Below are 18,718 nucleotides of genomic sequence, written 5' to 3'. Positions count from 1 at the left end.
AGCCCTTCTACTCCCACTCCTCACAGAACACCTGACTCCAGCCCCACACCAGCATGGTTTCCGAAGAGTGCACAGCACCACCACGGCACTCACCGTTATAAACACCCAGGTAAACCGTGGACTAAACCAAAACCGACCCTGCGAGAGGACTGTCCGAGTAGCGTTGGACCTTCAAAAGGCTTTCGATACAGTCAGCAACACCACGCTACTAGATGACATTCTACAGTCGACACTCCCGCCAAGGCTGAAGAGGTGGACCGCGAACTACCTGAGTGGTCGTCACTCGTCGGTGATATTTCGAGACCAAACTTCAAAACAGAGGAAAATAAAGCAGGAAGTACCGCAGGGTGGTGTCCTTTCACCCTTGCTTTTTAATTTCTTTTAATTTCTCCCAGCCACCATAGGGAGTCTCACTGGTCTCATACGCCGACGACTGCACGATAATGGCGTCGGGCATTGACATTGAAGGCCTATGCGCCAAAGTAAACGACTACCTCGCCCGCCTTTCTCGCTTCTTCACTGCGACAAACTTATACCTTTCTCCCACTAAATCTACGGCGATCCTTTTTACCACCTGGACAAACAAGGTCAAGCTGCAACTTCAGGTGTACGTCGATGATACCCCAATACCGACGGTAAAAAACCCCAGAATATTGGGAGTCACCTTTGACAGCTTGCTCTCCTTCTCAGCGCACACAACCCCTATTGCAACGAGAGTACAGAATCGCAACAAGGTCCTCAAGTCGCTTTCCGGCAGTACTTGGGGCAAAGACAAAGAAATGTTGCTGTCGACTTTCAAAGCAATAGGCCGACCGGTTCTAAACTATGCTGCGCCTGTCTGGTCGCCTGGAACCAGTGATACGCAGTGGACGAAGCTCCAGACCTGCCAAAATATTGCAATTAGGACCGCGACAGGATGTCTCCTGATGTCCCCAATCCAACACCTGCACGACGAGGCTCACATGCTCCCTGTAAAGGAGCACAACAAAATGCAAGCAGTTTCTGCTAGGGTGTTACCGCAGGCCTCACCCAGGCAGACACCTGCTTGAGCCTGAGCCCCCTCCCGGGCACATCAGGAGACATCTCCTTAATTACGCGGACGAGATCCAGGAAAAAACTGGCAGACCACTCCAGGATCAGACAGTGTACAGGCAGGCCATAAACGACATTCATCGGGAGACCCTTACCACCTTCTTAAGCTCCCGACCCCCGAATGCCGTTAACGGAGTCTAACCACCACCTATCGCAGACGAAGAGCTCCAGCTTCCCCGAGAGTCCCGCGTAACTTTGGCACAATTACATTCTGGATACTGTAGCAGGTTAAACTCCTACCTATCCAGAATCGACCCCGACATACTAAACATATGTCCGGCATGTGAAGGCACCCCGCACGACACTAACCACCTTTTCACATGCCCTATAAAACCCACTCATCTAACACCTCTTTCCCTCTGGACCCAACCTGTCGAAACAGCTAGTTTCCTGGGCCTACCGTTAGATGAGCTAGACGAAGACGACCGGTAATTACACTACACTGACAGGGCGAAGATACTGCTACAACAACAACAACATGACAAATGTACCGTCCGATACTTAACTCCAAAGGGCCGTTTCCAATGCATTTTTAAGTTTGGAACCAGTTCCTTTGTGTACTGCACCGTACCGCACCATACCATACCGTACAGTGCTGCACTGCACAATACTCCAATAAATATTATGTGTTTATAATGACACTTGTTATCATTTTCATGCTTCGAAACGCGCCCTTATTCCCATTTAGCGTAAGTTATACCTACATACCAAATTAGTAAAAAAAAAATAAAATCTTAAAACTCACACAACTCCATTAATTTTAATTCAATTACAGTCAAATATAGCCCATTCGACGCAAAATTAAATTTACTATAACAGTAGTGTACTAAAAAAAATCCTCAATAACGGATAATATCGTAAAAATTATGTCAACGTTGAAAAAATTTAGAAAAAATTAAAAAATTCCAAATACTTTCGTCTACAGTCTCGTCAGTTGTCATTTCAGAAAAATTGTCAACACACTGTCAAAAAGGTTTGTTTTTGTTCTTTCGAACTAAAAAAACAAACTCGAAATCGGATGGAAATTGGCGAAGTTAGGAGTGATTGTTCACATCAACCTACAGAAAAACGGTTTTATGGCCATAAAATGAGATTTTGGGGGTGTATTGGAAATTTCTCCTATACCATGTTTCTTAGTTTTACTATACCTACAAATTGTACTAGGTCTCCATAAAAGTATAATATCACTGTCGCACAGTATTATGCATTCATAATAACAGAAAAAAGCGTGTGTTCATAGACGTGTGTCCTCTTATTACTTATTATAAAATGTAATATCGAATTTCGCATGCGTACTGCTGCCATAATCTTTTGAAACCTCAGTAAACGCGGTTTACGGATTTCCTCCAACTGTTTATTACAAGCAAATATTGCGCAATTAAATTAATTATTCCTTCTTCTTGTCTTTTCTTCATAATTATAATTAAACAAACCAAAAACTCCAAAATATTCTACCAAAGCAATTCCTATACAGAAAAGCCTTTGATGTATTGACAGCTGATTGTCAATTTTGCAGGTAATCAGTCATTTGTGAACGGGTAGAATAATTTTGTGGATTTATTGCTAATCACTGCACATGTGAACGTACTTTAAACTTAAGCAGTGAACTTCGTAGGGTTAAACTCAGTCTGAAAAGCGTATTTTCTTTGTTCGCAAACATATTAACAATCATGCAACTAGTATATGATCGTAATGTGATCGCTGGTCGAAACAAACTTATAAAAATTTACGGGCATACTCCCAACACACCAAAATTTCATCAAAATCGGTTCAGCGACTTCGGACCATTCATTCAAGTCGAGAAAGAAGTATCTATCCACCAACGAAATATACATATTTGAAATTCTATCTTTCTTTCTAAAAATTTAAATTTTCGCCACCTCTTTTGGGTTAACGTACGTCTGCAATAAAAAAATAAATAAATTTTGTTCGACGAGAAGAATGTTAAAGTACAAACATTTTCCAAACTTCTTAGTTACTACAGTACTTAATCTGCCACTTACCAGAATATGTAGAAGACTGTGACGCCTGAGATGTAATATGCTGTTGTGCACCTTGCTGCACAGTATTTTGAGGTTGTTGCTGCTGGGGACTTGAAGCCGGTTGCGCTTGGTTATGAATTGACTGTTGACATTGAATTTTTTTTTGAATTTGTTGCTGATTTTGAACTTGTTGATTTTGAATTTGCGGGTTGTTCTGAATTACCTGCTGGCTCCGAGCTTGCCCCTGGTTCTGAATATGTTGAATGTTTTGAATATGCTGCTGATCTTGAGTTTGTGTCTTTTGAAGTTGTTGTGGATTACTAACTTGATGCACTTGCGCTATACTTTGAACTTGTTGAGTTTGAGCCTGAGAATTTAACCCTGGCAGCTGAACTGTTGTATGTTGACAATTTGATACTTGAGATAGCTGAGATGGATGCGTTTGGATCTGAGCATGACTCTGAATTGCCGTTTGCTGAGAAATTTGTTGTTTTTGCAAAATTATAGGTGATTGCTGCGGCTGCTGCTGTTGCTGAAGAGGTGTTTTCAGCTGTTGTAATATTTGAAAGTTTTGGTGTAGTGGGTTGAAGCTAGGAGGAATATGTAGCGGTGGTTGCAATGTTGGTGTAGGTGCTTGCTTCTGTAAAAGGAACTGCTGCAAGTATTGTTGATGTTGTAATATCTGATTAGGAATCTGTTGGTGCATATAAGGTTGCGTAGGCTGAATAAGCTGTAATTGCGTAAGATTATGTTGTTGGAGTGATTGAGGATACATAAGCTGCTGCCCCGAATTGGCGCTATTTACGCAACTATTAACTGCACTACTGATAGCAACATATTGTCCTGGGGTATGAATAGCTTCGGTTGGTGTATTTACGAGACTAACTATATTTTGACCGACAGGTTGTTGAGCAATTGCTTGTAAATCGATACGTAGTTTTTGCGATTCTACACAAATTGGAGGAGTCGTTGGAACATCGGTAGTATTTCCACTGCTACCTCCGCCTCCACCCTTTTGTTCTTGTACTCTACTAACACTGAATCGCGATATTTTTCTCGCATTACGCTGGTCCTCTGGAAATTTATTAGTTGCATTTTGGGCTGAAATAACACCTCTTGCCTAACGCAGAACGCGAATTAAAAAATAATATGTTGTTGCGTCAGGAATTGACTTAAATACCTTTGAAAAATAAACCAACAATCAAATGCCTTTGATTCAAATGTATTAGTCTCGGCGTGAAACCTGAGTATGCGTTTATGTAATCGTTAGGCTATATTCGCCGTTTTGAAGTGTTATTTATCACTTTTCAAATCAACTCAATAGTCCGTAATATTTATCAAAGGTATAAAATTGTTTGTTTATACGAACATTTGTATAAGAATACAGTTATAAAAACAATGCACAAAACAAAGTCTACCTCGTCCGCCAAATCGACGTTTCGTAAAGCGGCTAATTTTTTCTCCAGATCAGCTAGTGAATTTTTTGTAAGGCCCCCAGTTTGGCGATGAGGTGCAGCGCACTCAGGTTGCCCGGTACCGGCGCTTACACTGGATGTACTTCCACCTACGCCGCCAACTAATTAACAGAACTGTAGAAAATAAAAAATGCTTTAGACATGTCCAATTTTACCTTCCGGGTGTATGTCAATAGGGGTGTGGGCTGAAGTGCACGAAGCAGCATCACTGCTGGTGCGTACATGGGCACCAGGAACTTGGTACGATGATTCAACTCCTTCAATTACATTTGTAGTAAGATGCTGAAACTCGGAGCCTCCACTTGTGTCAAGAGATGTACGACGCGAGTTGTAAACAGAAGAGCCACGAGCTGAATTTAAAATGCCTGTTGGTGTACTTTGACCAAAGGATTGTGCAGATGTTGTTTGCGATGGTTTGCTAACCTGTATATAAATGAGATGATTACGAACGTTTTAGTCATACTTATTTAGTCGGCACTTTTATAACTCGAGTATGAAAATAACTTATGTGCAAAAACGAATAAAACATATTGTTTCAACAATGAAATGGAAAATTAAATGATGCGACGTCAGCCAATAATTTTTACTCGAAACCTATAATTAGAAAATTAACTTTCTTACATTTTCAATTCCCTTTAGTTTTGCATTTATTTTAAAACCTTCAAGGAGTACAAATTAATATATTCAAGCATAAAACTTAAATAGAAGCAGTAAAAAGTAATAAAATGGATTACTTTTGCACAGAAATGGAAAAATGAAAACAATAACATAAATGGTTATTCAGAACTCCAACACTTTTTACTACCTCTTCTTGATGTTGTTGCTGTGAAGGCGCTGGTGATGATATCGCTGTAATAGGTGGTTGTGCCATTGGCTGCAAATTGTTTTGTTCATTAGCGTTATTGAGTGAGGCTACAACAGACGTAGCAAAAGCATGAGCATGTGTAATATTTTCTAATTCTATTTTTAACTGTTCCAAAGTGTTACTGGTTGAATTATTTGCCGCAGGGGCTGATAATATTATCGTCTGAGTGTTGGAATTTGTGATTTGTAATGGTGCTGCCGTCGTTATTATTGCGGTATTCGCACCATTCGACAAAATATTATTATTATCCTCACACGATACCGCGCTATCACAAGAATCGGGAAGCGTGCCTACATTATATCGCTGGGCTTCTGTGGGAGGTCCTGAAGCTCTTGTTCTCAGTTCAACCTCTCCTTCAGCATTAAAGGCATTTTGATGAACTTGTGTCATTGTAGTTACTTCCAATATGCCATCTCCACATGATGAGATTACTGGATTGACAAGGAATCGCGATATTTTTCGTGTCACAGGCGCAGCGATTGTCGGCCCCATCCCATCGTTTTTATTTTCAACGTCATCATCATTCTCTCCTATGTTTTTAGTCTTATCTGGTGCTTGTGAAGCTGTATTGTCTATCTCCGCGCAATGTTCAGCATTAGGTGATATTTCAGAATGTTTGTCATCTCCAAACGTTTCCAACTGAGAGATATCCGCTAATTCAACATTATCTTGAGCCTTGTGAAATGCGATTTCAGTTGCAGCTTGAGGTAGAGAGCCCACCACTTCATTACAAATTTCTTGGTCATAAATATCATTAGGTGGATTTTCCATTGCAAAAGCCGATGTAGACGATGTAATTGTATTGTCGGGTGTGCAATCAGACGATAGGGATGTGTATTCAGATGCAGTGCTAGTCTTTCGAGAAGCTGTTCCAGATCCAATGACATTCTCACTGCTATTGTTAGGTGTTTCTGATGTTGTAGTTGTTGTAGATGAGGACATTGAAGTTGCCGCTGCAGCAGCAGTTGAGGAGATATAAGGATTACCGTCTCCTATTATTATCTCAGCAGGATGTGATAAGCCTTGAGATGGTTGTTGACCGATATCGTTTTCCCCGCTTGTTGAATTAAAAAGAGATGGTGGTTGAGTAGAAGTTGGTTGCACACAGATATTTTTTATAACAGAGCCGACGCCGAGGCTTGAGGAAAATGGCTCGGCAGCCAGCACGGTAACCTCAAACATTTTAGACAAGTCACTCGAAGTTTCATCGCGCTAAAATTATGTTATTTTAGTTATTTAGTTGAAAAACAATAGAAGTTTTTGTGCTTGAACCAATCAGGACAGTTCACAAATAATAAAAAAAACATTATGAATATGTATATATGAGGAATAAAATATTAATAAATTATGAATTATAGTTACGGTTTCAGTTTATGTACAAATTCACTACATATTCATGTAAAATTAAAAGCATATAAAACAAATATAACTTGTTCTCTTTTAGACAAACTACTTTATCATAAAATATATATATCTAAAATTTTAGCCAAAGAACAGTAAAATATTTTGCAAATTTATACATTTTTATACAAACATCTTTTAAAAATAATATACTTGATTTTAAAATAAAATATTCCTGCACCGCATTACACCTAAGTTCGTAAGAAATCAATGTTTAAGAGTTATATTTTTTGAATACACCAAAAAACTACGATCAGAAATTAAAATTAGTAAAATAAAATTTTATATTGTTATTACCAATCTCAAAATAAATAAGTAAATAAACAAACGTAAAAGTCAAAAAAACAAAAAAAAAATTTATTAACATTTATATTATTATCACAAAAAAGGTTGAGAAACCATTTATATTGAAGTGGTGTACAGGTCGACGAGTAATCCTAAACTTGGGCTAGACTGTCACCGATCTTTCTAGGAGTTGGCTAAACAGAAAATACTCATCCTTGCTGAGTTTAGGAAATAGAAACTGTAAGACAGATAAACTTGCAAAACAAGGACTGATGAAGCAGATTATTCGTTAGAAAAGAACCCATCTTCAGGCAAACGTGAACATTATTCATCACAAGTATGGACACTCCGAAAATCAAGGGTATACGAGATTGCATATCTAGCGTTGGAATTTGAACTACTCCATTTGCTTTGACTTTGATCTAACTGCGAGAATTTTCAAGGTCAATAGCGAAACGAAAGTAAAAAAACAGAGCTGGGCTGTCGAGTAACATGACTGAGGTGTGCTGTCAAGATCTACACAGCCATATGTAAATGTCAACTCAAATATTCAAAGACGATTCATTAGACGAAGAATAAAATAGTAGTTGGCACTAGGTTATTTGCAGCATAACTAGGAGATCTGTTAAAAAATAAGGTGAATTTTCAAACTTCGCTGCTACACGCTTCATGCCCAAAATTTACAAAAGATTACATGGCATGCGCCAAGCGATATGCCGACATCCTCAGCAACTTCTCTAATTGTGATTTGACGATTCTCCATACCAATTTTCTTAACTTTCTCCACATTTTCATTGGTTGTTGATGTGCCATTTTTTTCGATAGCAGAAAATCGCCGAACACGCAAAACACTTGTCTTATTTATGCCTCTCACAAACCAACTAAACATGCCTTGTGAAACATGAAAATTCACCTTATTTTTTTAACAGACCTCGTATATTCAGTCTGTGTGGTTCAGGAACCTTATTAGGTTGTTGACATCTAAGCCAGACAGTTTTGATTGTTGACAGATTGTTTCCTTTTTCTCCGGTTGTTTGCAACTGTGACAGTATGTGTTGCGGGGGATGCCCATTTTGGCTGCTTGTTCTTCGATAGACCAAAAGGCAGTTATGACTGCCGTTAGTCTCCATGCGTCCCGTCGTTTCATGTTTATCAATGTCGACGATAGCTTGAGGTTGTAGGTCCAATCGTCCCAATGATAGAGTCAAGGAGAGCCAAGAGACGATAGCAGAAAGTCGCCGAACACACAATGTTGACGATTGCTTCAGGTTATAGGGCCATAACGTTCTGCTACTTTTGCATGTAGTCTGGTCTCCTCATCTACAATCCGCGATTCGGAGGTATTGTAGGGAAATTGTATTCTTGACTGCACCAAATGGTAAGGCATTCTCTTTAATAAAAAACAGTTCATCGAAAAATATTCATTTATTAATAAAAAAAATTCAAATGCTACATATAGTATATCTGAAGACTTGTAAGCTTGTATTTTTGAAGATAATGGAAGAATGAGGAAAAGGAAGAACCGATGTATCCAATAATCTGCAACTATCTCACACTGTGAGGAAACCAGGCCTTGGTATTTGAAGCAGCTTGTTTATTCTTACTTACTGGACTAACACTGATAGAAAAGAGTTTCTGAATGGCTTAAGGAAAACTAAAAACTTAGCTACGGTATCCCAATAAATACAAATTTTGGGACATAAGATATCCATCCATCGCCAAAACCATTCCTGCTAAGCATGTAGCAAATTTACTAATGATATTCATAAAACTCATATCTCAAAAGTTACATAATCTAACCGTTTTGACTTTTTTTTGTTAAATTGAATTGTAATACAGAAACTTGTATACCTACTATTTTAAAATGTATTCTTATAGATTATTTTTATTTTAATTATTTCAGGAATCACTTGTACGAATTAATTTGCGAATTATTGTACTTTAAAAGCCACAGCTAATAACGGGTGGGCGAGTATGACTTGTCAAGTCGCTAGATTATGCAATGTGGAAGTCAACATTCCAGACAGAAGGTCCGATGTTTGCAAGGATATAAAGTTAAAATATTTTCTAATTTGTAGATTTTTTTGCTTTAAGTGAAAAGAAGGTTAGCATAGCGGAATCCCGATAATTCGAAATCGCAAAGGACCAGTAATATTTTAGAAATATGAATAAGAGAATTACGAGATACATATAGAGAATTTTTTAATTATTTACTACGCGAAGGTGCATGAATTATACACTATCTGTTGTAGAATTAAAATAAATGTTGAAGGAGGAAACTCCAATTCTTTGGCCATTTCGCTCCATTCTCAACAGCAGAAATTATGGTTCTTTGTTTTTTCTTTTTTGTTAAGAACGTTTCATACGACAGAGTAATTTTATGAACACCAAATGCTATTAAATTCGCATGTTTACCATGTCAAAAGGTAGTCCACTTTACCGTTTTTCATGCTTTCAATAACAATATTTCGTCTAAATTAAGACAATACTTCGTTTCGTATTACCTCAAAACCATTCGCTGAGCGCTGGTGGTCCAAAAAGTATTTAACAAAGCTTGACAGCTCGAATGTTACTAATTGGAAGGCTAACCAAAGGGTGCTGGGTAAAATCGCTTGGTTTTTATTAAAGCAGGCTGCCAAGAAAAGTTCAGAGATGAGTACATATAGTTCAGAACTATTTATCAACTATTGCGATGTTTATACGATATTCCAGTAATAGTCCGGGAGCCAGGGGTCATTTTGACCTCATAATTTCATGCCGACTGATTTTAATACTGAAGGCAGACGCCATCCAATAGCATAATTTTGGACAAATATGAAAATATAATAATGATGGTCAGCTGCGGTGGAAAGACCGAGGCATTGAAAATTCCGCGCGCCGCCGAGATGTATGAACGCAATGATACATTCTTACTTCGGCTGACGGTCTTCCCACCGCTATAAACGCAGCTGACCATCATTATTATATTTTGATATGTGTCCAAACTATGTAAAAAAATTTCAATCGGCATAAAGTAGTTTTACTTTTTAATTTATTTTACAAGTTCGCCTGTTCAGATGACGTATTTTCCCCCCTCTACGGCGCAGCTGACTATTTTTATTTTGTTCTACTAAATGTCAACAATACACAAAAAAAATTTCAGCCGGTATTAAATGCGTTGGTAGACATTTTTTTCGACACGTTTCGTACCCTCCCACAATCACACCCACCGCGGGCGCCATCTGACGTTCACTTTCGTTATTCATGGAAGCTAAATCACAAGTATAGTCAAGAATTTAACGGTATAAAAACGCTGTCCAAAATCGACCCTGGCTCCCGGACTAAAAGTAGTTTTACTTTTTAATTTATTTTACAAGTTTGCCTGTTCAGCTGACGTATTTTCCCCACTCTATGGCGCAGCTGACTATTTTTTTTTTATTCTACTAAATGTCAACAATACACACAAAACATTTCAACCGGTATTAAATAAGTGGGTAGAAATTTTTTTCGACACGTTTCGTACCCTCCCACAATCACACCCACCGCGGGTGCGCCAGCTGACGTTCTTTTTCGTTATTCATGAAAGCTAAATCACAAGTATAGTCAATAATTTAACGGTTTAAAAACGCAGTCCAAAATCGACCTCTGGCTCCCGGACTATAAGCGAGGCGAATGGTGGGCTAACTATTACTGGAAAACTCAAATTGCGATTTTAAGCCTTTTTATAAAGCTCAAGCGACGTGCGCTTTCAACTAATTATTTCATAATGGATTTTGAAAATTGCTAGATGGATAAAATAAAAAGTATGTAGCGGAACTTGCACTGCAGTTTTAACGGAATGACGAGCGAACATCCTTTGATCCTTTCGCCTGCCGGGAAGCGACCGTTATTAAAAATTTTATGTTTCATGTTCTATGTGAGTGAGAAACTGGGATATCTAACGAAAGGCAGTCACGCATAAATCTGTTCGGGTTGCAATACAAACCAAAATAGTCGGTTAACCGGTTGTTGTTTTTTTATGCTTAGGTGATGCATAGCTTTAATCAGGATGTACAGATACCATCCTGTGGATATGCAGTTTATTTACGAAAAAAGTGAGATTGTGTTATTGATATAAGAGAAAAATCAATACAGCAATTGCTCATGTTAGTTCTTTGGGGTCTGGGCAACGACGCATTGGACGAGTATGTGAATACATGTGGAATGAGTGGGCACAATTATGCTGTCAAGCCTCCTTTGACGTAGCAGCCAAAGCTATCTCACAATTTTGCTTCCAATGGCCAAATTTTGTAATCTATCATTAAAAAAAAAAATAATAATAAAATAAATAATTGGCGCGTACACTTCTGTTAGGTGTTTGGCCGAGCTCCTCCTCCTATTTGTGGTGTGCGTCTTGATGTTGTTCCACAAATGAAGGGACCTACAGTTTCAAGCCGACTCCGAACGGCAGATATTTTTATGAGGAGCTTTTTCATGGCAGAAATACACTCGGAGGTTTGCCATTGCCTGCCGAGGGGCGACCGCTATTATAAAAATGTTTTTATTAATTTTGCTTTCACCGAGATTCGAACCAACGACTTCTCTGTGAATTTCGAATGGTAATCACGCACCAACCCATTCGGCTACGGCGGCCGCTATCATTACTGAGCTTTTATATAATATATTTCAGCAATCGAAGTACATACATATGTACTGCTGTCCGAGAGATAGTCAGACTACTGTAAGTACAGCACGCCGTCGAGGCGTTAGCATTGTGCTTTAATAAGAAACGATCATATTTTTTTCTACTATGAAAACTTCTTGGGCAACGTTGCAGATACAACGGTAAGAACTAAAACAAAAAGAGGTTGTCTGTAAAGTCGGTTTACTGATGATAGTTTAACGTGACAACGTCATAAGAAAATACTGATGTAAGGGTTGCAATTTTCAAAACAAAATTTTAATTTTATTTGTTTGATAGATATTTTGTATGGATATAGAGGAGGGGGTAAATGGAATTGCAATGGAATAGGCCAAGTTACATTTACACAAACGTGAAATATGACGAAACATTTATCAAATTCATAAAAGATATGTTCAATTTCGATTGTGCATCAGACGTCAATAAGTCAACAATACTAAGAGGCACCATCATCGATTTGCCTTTTTCAAGACACTTTACACTCGAAATACTCCCTTTCATTTCCTACTTTTTCTATCATCGTCTTATTCTCAACAGAGAAATGGTTCATTACCATGCACACAGGAAGAAGGCATATGCAAATACAAGTATGTGAATTTATATATTGTACAAATGCGCATATACATACATATATATGCTCACTCAAGTAGGACAGAGCCAGATGTCGAACGTTGCCGAACGCGGGGGCCGATTGTGCTCTTTGTCGTTCGTTCCGCGCTCTCGCTTGCAGTTCAAGCACATTAGCTTACATTTGCTTGCGTACGGAATAGATTCGTATATTTGATATGTCCATATGATTTGTATGCATCTTTACATATAGATTTGTTCTTTTTGAAGATTGCGCGAAATTGTATATGTATATGCATGTTTATATACATATATTAGTATACACCATATCTTATAAGGTATGTGGTAAATATTACAATACCATACATTTTTTCCCTCATATATAATAAAAAAATTAATAATAATAACATTAAAATAACAGGTATTATTAACAAACTTGGTTTTATTTTAAATTCTCCAAGTAAATCAAATTAATAATAATCAATAAGAAGGCATATGCAAATACAAATACGTGAATTTATATATGTACATATGCGCATATACATACATATATACGCTCACTTAAGTAGGAGAGAGCAAGATGTCGAACGTTGCCGTTCGTTTGCTTTGTTTGCTTTGTCGTTCGTTCCGCGCTTTCGCTTGCAGTTCATTCAAGGTAACGACAATGAGCAAGGTAACGACACATTTTTTCGTGCGTGCAGCCGGCTAAATCAAATTATAAGACGTTATCACGTCAAAATGCAGAAGAAATACATTTTAAATTGTGTTTGAAGTATGGGCTGAAAATGTACAGCAAAGCATAATATTTTAGTTTTATTGGTTGGGTAATTACTTATGAGTTCAATTATTTCCTCAAAGCAGTAGAAGAAAATTCAATCTTTTGGATATTACAATTTAAATTATATACTTACAAATAGACTTATGAACAATAAGATTTTTACAATGTTTCATATTGCGTTATTTTAATTGTAGTTTATTGTTGCCGAATCACGAGGCAGTATGGAAAAATTGGCAATCAATTTAGAGCTAAAGTTTTGGTTTTCTTTGGAAAAAATCGACTAAAAAAACTGTGGGTTATTAAAATTGAAACAGCCTATAAATATAAATCTAACCATAATAAAATCCTATCGCTTTATATTTTAATACTGTATTTATACTTTTTAATTGTTTTAGATATGTTTAATTAGAAAATTTTCCGTTGTGATCCTTAAGTTTCAATTTTTGTTTGAAACTGAGTATCCATTATGAAGCCTTCATTCTTTGGTTTCTTTCATGAATAAGACTTTCTTTCTAATTACACTTGGTTTTTTTTTTGTATATAAACACTATAGAACTAGAACACTTACTGATCTATGCCTTTGATGAGTTCTGAATGCGGGGCGCTGACGGGTTAAGGACGCATGACGGACCTATTTAGTTGCCGTTTGCAAAGAGAAAATATGTATTTATATTTTACCAGATGCTAATAATATGAAAATGAATACATAAGCCTTCAAAAAAAGAAAAAAAAAACTTTCAATTAAAGAGAATTAATAGTAGTAGTAATGGTTCAGAGTTTCATGTATATTTTCTCTACAGCATAGGTCGTGAATATAATGATGTATTAAAATCGCAAATTTGTTTTTTATATAAAAAAGAAATACCCAAAACCATTGTACATATTACATGCCAAATCTACCGCTCTCATTTTATAAATATATATTTTATTATACTTTCATGATGCGATTATTAGGAAATAAATACGTTATATTAATCACGCACTTACAGAAAAGAATTTCTCTTTATAAAATGTCAAGTGCGATGCGAAGTTGTAATATTTATACTTTGAAAGGTAGCTTTTTTAACTATTTATATGAGGAGGAACGAAGCGAAGGGGTATTAAGTCAACAAAAAAAATAATAAGGCATTTCTGCCAGAAAATTTAAACGCATGGTATTCCTTATGATATTTTTGTTACATATTATTTAAAATAAATTTCATTTATACCAGTTACTAGAATGAGTTTACAGATTTAGTTGTTGTTGCTAAAAATCTTCAGTTAAACGTTATCTACTTAATCTTGCCATAAACTCTGTGTATCGACAAGATCCACGTCAAGACTAATAAGAGATGATCTCCACATGAAAGCCTTCACTCAATTGGTCATCTTTTGACCACGCGCTTGAAGAAAATTAGCCCCGACAGATGCAAGCAGCTTTTTCACAGATTAGGAAATGTTGAAGAAGGTTTTAAAAAGCAAAACGACAAAATCTATGCTAAAACTTCTTCTTCCAAGGATTCAGCGTGACCACCATACAGCCTCCGTAATGGTTGGGTGGGGTCTTGTAAGAGCGTTACATCTCTTCATTTCTGCGAAAAAGGAAAAGGAAAAAGGCAAAAGTGTACAAGGAGAATGTCTTAGAAAGCGTGGAGAAGCAGTTGAGCAGTACTCTCTTCAATGGAGAGCGTTGGATCTTCCAGCAACATTCCGCGCCAACCCATAAGTCAAAAACCACCCAGAAGTGGCTACAAATAATATTCCTCGGTTCATAGCCGCAGAAGATTGGCCGTCTTGAAGCCCAGATCTGAATCCATTGGACGACAGTTTGTGGTCAGAATTAGAGAATATGGCCTGTCGAAGACCTCACAGAAATTTGGAGAGTCTCAAACAATTTTTGGTTCGAGCAGAGACGTTAATATCCGTGGAAACCGGTAGCTGAATGACTTAATCGTTTGAAGGCTTATGTAAAAGCGAATGGGGACTATTTCCAATGAAAATTTAATTTTTTTTAGTATGTACATGATTAAATATAACTAACTTCATTAAAAAAGTATAATATTTTCATTTCTATAAGGGACTTAACTTCAAACAAAACTTAGGGCAGGACTAAGTACAATCGGTAAAAAAAAACGCATCCCGTGTGGATCGTTCATTTGAATAATCTTTCTAGCAAAAACCGACTTGCGACTAAACAAATTCTTTAGCGGAAGTAGTAAAAAAGTAATCGTGGCGAAAATTGAGACACTTGGAATGTGAATAAGTTAATCTCTTCTTTTCTCTTCTCCCACCACCTATTATATCGAGAATTTATTGTCTAAGCTGCATCACGCAAGTGGCACCTAACTTCTTCTGTATTTGTATTACATCTATACACCTGGAATAAATACACCATACACATTTTATACTTGCAGTATTATTTTGCGTCTCACCTACAAAAAAAATAATCAAAACTTACCTACATGCTTTGCTTTGCATATTCTTATGTGTTTTGTTTTTGGGATTTCTGATTTCACTAGAAAAAAAAATCAGCTTACCTACTCCTTTCACCTTGTATGTGCCTTGGTTCTATTTGTGGATCCAGCAGTTTGCCGTTTATCTGGAATATCCCAATACATAATTTCACGCATAATTCGCTAAATTTCTTAGTTTTTTTTCAGGTTGGATGCAAATAATACTACTTACTACTTGGCACTGCTTCTTGGTACGACTTGAACAGGCGTGTAGTGGAGTAGGTAGCGCAAAAACACGTGATCAACTGTTTTTCTCGTCTCCAAACTACGTTTCGTTACTGCCATACTGTATAAGAAAAAAAAAATCAGTATTCTCTGTAGTTGAGTAGTAGCGAAAAACTTGGAATCGGTCGGGGCGCTACTTGCGAAATTATTAATTTGGTATGGTTGAATGCAACACTGAAAACCCCCAAGTTTAATGTTGAAAAAAATGCCATACCTGATACTGATATCTTGACTATTTTTTTAATGATTTGTTTATTTACATACATATATGTATGTGTGTATAATTTGGAATATAGCGCTGAATCACGTTCTATGTCAAACCATATACCATATATCGCAAATATTATATAATATATTGTATGTCATATGTATGTAGCCGAATGAATTAGTGCGTGACTACAATTCGGGATTCGAAGCGAACGTAGGTTCGAATCGCCGTGAAATACCAAAATGAAGAAAACGTTTTTTCTAATAGCGGTCGCTCTTCGGCAAGCAATCGTAAACCTCCGAGTATACATATTTCTCCTCATAAAAATATCTGCCGTTCAGAGTCGTCGTAAAACTGTAGGTCCCTCTATTTGTGAAATAATATCAAGACGCACACCACAAATAGGAGGAGGAGCTCGGCCAAACAACCAAAACAGGGTGTAGCGCCAATTATATATATATATATATATTATACATATGTATGTATATACGAAAGCTAACAAAGGAATGTTTCTACTTCAAAGTTTTATTTTAAGATTTCTTTTTTTTTTTTTGTTGAGTATGGTTAATTGGCAGACTTTATTAAATATTGGGCAAGCAGTAACTATTTGTAGATGCAAACAAGCTTGATATTTCCAGGAATATATGTATATGTATATACTATAATAGGATCGCCCGTACGTCGAAATTTCGACGTTATTCGACGTTATATAAATACGAAGAGCAAAATTTAGTCATACCTTTTTTTAGTATTTATAGTCATAGAAAAAAGTTGAAACATACTACTGTGTCCAAAAAATAAGGTGACATTTGATTTTAAACTGCGCGCTTTGAAGGATTAGGAGAATTCTTTTTTTTTTTAGGTTGGTAGTACTGTGAGTGACATCTATGTCAAATTTCATGTGAAATATTCATTTACTGTTTGAGATACGCGTCGTTTTGTGAGCTGCTAAAAGTGAGTTTCTCGTTTTTTGCAATGTCGAAATTTGTTGAGCAAAGAATTTGCATTAAATATTTCGGATACGTTGAGGATGGTGCAGAAAGCCTTTGGTGATGAGGCTATGTCTAAAAAAAATGTTTACAAGTGGTATAGTGAGTTCCAAGCCGGTCGTGAACGTGTCGAAGACGAAGAGCGTCCTGGGCGACCATCAACCTCAACTGACGAAGCTCACGTCCAACAAATCAAAGATTTGGTGTTGAAAAACCGTCGATTAACGATTAGAGACCTTGCTGATGATGTTGGCATATCGAAAGGCTCAGTCAATACCATTTTGAAGGATGTTTTGGGCCTCAAGCGCGTCAAATCTCGACTGGTACCGAAAACATTGAATTTTTTGGACTCGTAATTCGTGATCATTTCATCAAAAACTCAACCCATATCGTTCCGCAACCACCGTATTCACCTGATCTGGCACCGTGCGACTTCTGGCTGTTCAGCAGGCTCAAAAGACCGCTCCGGGGACACCGTTTTGACACGATAGAGGAGATTCAAGCCGCAACGAAGACGGAACTGAAGGCCATCCCGGAAAGTGACTACAACCTCCTATATTTGTGTATTTCAAATATCATAATTTTTTTTTATTCATGAATTAGAAACATTTAATTTCATGTATTACGGAAAAACAAATTTATTTTTTTGAAAAACCATTATAAAAAACGATCATTAATTAATCCATGACCATCATAATTTCTGAATCTAATTTATAATAGTATTGATTCACAATATAGAAGTTTCCAGTTGTTTCATCAATTTTTATATCATGATTCATTAGCATTAATACAACAACTTCCATATTTATTCCTTGATCGTATACACATAAATAAGCTCCTTTCATATCCTTGAGATCAGCATCTTTTCTACCGAACGATCCCAATTACTTATTTATGCGTTCCACGTCATCGCCAATTCCCATAATACCCCTTTCTTAATCTTCTTTGTTGGTTACTATCAAAAAATAATTTTCAATATTTTTCAAATGATGCAAATTCACTTATTAATATACCAATTTCATTAATTGTTTGTCCTTGTGGCAACTTTTGTATTTTATCAATATATGTTTCACGCAAAACATCAAGAAATCCTATTAAACAACAAATTATTTTAAATTATATAAAAATATTTTAACTCCTAAACTATTTTTATATTACCAATTTTTGATTCAGTCTCGTCTATTTTTTTTCCTTTTCATTTAGTTCAGCTTGTCTATTTTAATACATTGTGCTAACCGTCTCCACTATGCTATCCATTGGTATATGTTTCAACATGAATATAAATACTAAAAAAAGGTACGAAAAAATTTTGCTCTCCGTATTAATATATACATAGATATATATATACATATATATATATATGAGGCTCTGTCGGCCGAGCATGGACGGTATAACCCTAACACCTTAGCTCGAAGAACTAAAGCGACCCGTGGTCTGGGGAATAGAAGACTATCCGGGGCTGTAGGAAAAATCTGCGTAGGAGACATTGGGCCGACAACCCACTCGTTGAAACAAATTGTCCCGAAAGCAGAACAAAAGCCGCGGATGAAACTCGATAACGTTGACGACCCTTGAAACCGAAAAAAGAAGAAAGATTGGAAACTTGGCTCTTGGAACATCAGAACTATGCTACAAGCTAGGAAAATGAATGAGATTGCAGAATCACGCTGGAGGGACGGTGGAGAAATAAAAAAAATAT

At 36.9% G+C, this 18,718-nt stretch overlaps 1 protein-coding gene across 3 annotated transcripts in view; it reads right to left on the bottom strand.

The window, feature by feature from the left end:
• LOC129249823 (uncharacterized) overlaps window positions 1–18,718 on the bottom strand; it is a 379,233-nt gene that overhangs the window by 154,875 nt on the left and 205,640 nt on the right. For all 3 annotated transcript variants that reach the window (XM_054889490.1, XM_054889489.1, XM_054889488.1), the window contains exons 8-12: window positions 13,674–13,736; window positions 5,355–6,626; window positions 4,705–4,972; window positions 4,493–4,650; window positions 3,096–4,194 (exon numbers count right to left, since the gene is read on the bottom strand). In XM_054889490.1, coding sequence (XP_054745465.1) covers window positions 3,096–4,194; window positions 4,493–4,650; window positions 4,705–4,972; window positions 5,355–6,626; window positions 13,674–13,736 — 2,860 coding nt within the window. The remainder of the gene's footprint in view (window positions 1–3,095; window positions 4,195–4,492; window positions 4,651–4,704; window positions 4,973–5,354; window positions 6,627–13,673; window positions 13,737–18,718) is intronic.

The sequence above is a fragment of the Anastrepha obliqua genome, chromosome 6, assembly GCF_027943255.1.
Source record: "Anastrepha obliqua isolate idAnaObli1 chromosome 6, idAnaObli1_1.0, whole genome shotgun sequence".
NCBI classification, from domain to species: Eukaryota; Metazoa; Arthropoda; class Insecta; order Diptera; family Tephritidae; genus Anastrepha; species Anastrepha obliqua.
Note: the sequence above shows the minus strand (reverse complement) of the source record. Positions and strands in the feature narration are given on the sequence as shown.